The sequence below is a fragment of the Lipotes vexillifer genome, unplaced genomic scaffold (genome assembly GCF_000442215.2).
Source record: "Lipotes vexillifer unplaced genomic scaffold, Lipotes_vexillifer_v1.1 scaffold1201, whole genome shotgun sequence".
NCBI classification, from domain to species: domain Eukaryota; kingdom Metazoa; phylum Chordata; class Mammalia; order Artiodactyla; family Lipotidae; genus Lipotes; species Lipotes vexillifer.
This window is the reverse complement of record NW_006783542.1, coordinates 1621399-1622224: the sequence shown is the minus strand read 5'-3', so window position 1 is coordinate 1622224 and position 826 is coordinate 1621399. Positions and strand designations below refer to the sequence as shown.

The window sequence follows — 826 nt, the reverse complement described above, 5'->3', positions numbered from 1 at the left end:
GGGCCAGGGGCTGGGGCCCAGCGTTGCGAGCAGAGCTACTACTGCGCTCCGCTCTCCAGCGCTCCCGACACACGCCCTTGGCCTCTCTTCTCGGTAGTCCCTCGAGGGAAAGGGACCCTGTCACCCTGACTCTCAAATAGGGAGGTCAGGCTGTCCCACGTGCACGCTTACAGCACAAGAATCCTCCAGGGCCCGGACCACCAGCGGGTCGGGGGCGGAGACCAGGCGGAGGGCGGGGCTGCCACAGAATGACAGCTGCAGGGGCCAATGAGGGGACACCTTCGCTGACCAATCAGCTCCTCAGACATCGCCCCCCCCCACACACCCCGCCCAACCTCAGCAGCCTCGCGACAGCCCACACGAGGCCCCCCACTGGCTCCCTGTCACAGCACAGCTTCCTTCCCCGGGGGCGAAGTCCATCCACCCTTATGGGATCCACACGCTGTGCTGTCTGTGGTCCCCTCGCCCTCCCTGGGGTCCATCCGCCCTTCTGGCGTCCGCGCGCTGGACTGTCCTCCCCCCAGCTGCCCACGGGCCGCTCCTACCCGGTGGTGATGTCGTCGTCCTCCGTCATCGTCTTGCCCATGAGGTCGCTGTCGCTCATGTAGCCGGACTTGAGGTCCACGTCGTCCGAGTCCAGGGACTCGACCAGCTCCAGGCGCGAGATGTGGCCAAGCTTGCTGGGGGAGCGCATGGGCATGGTGTGCGCGTAGTGCGCTCGCTCCCCGTGCATGTACCAGGAGGGCGGCCCCTCCGAGCGGCAGCTGCCGCCCACCGACGGCGCGTCCCCGGCCTGCAGCCGCGGGCTGGACTGGCCGTAGCGCCA

At 68.4% G+C, this 826-nt stretch overlaps 1 protein-coding gene across 1 annotated transcript in view; it reads right to left on the bottom strand.

The window, feature by feature from the left end:
- The window catches only part of NAV1 (neuron navigator 1), a 132935-nt gene that overhangs the window by 81005 nt on the left and 51104 nt on the right, over positions 1-826 (bottom strand). The window contains 1 exon segment of the mRNA XM_007456145.1: positions 546-826. This exon segment is cut by the window's right edge and continues 21 nt beyond it. Coding sequence (XP_007456207.1) covers positions 546-826 — 281 coding nt within the window.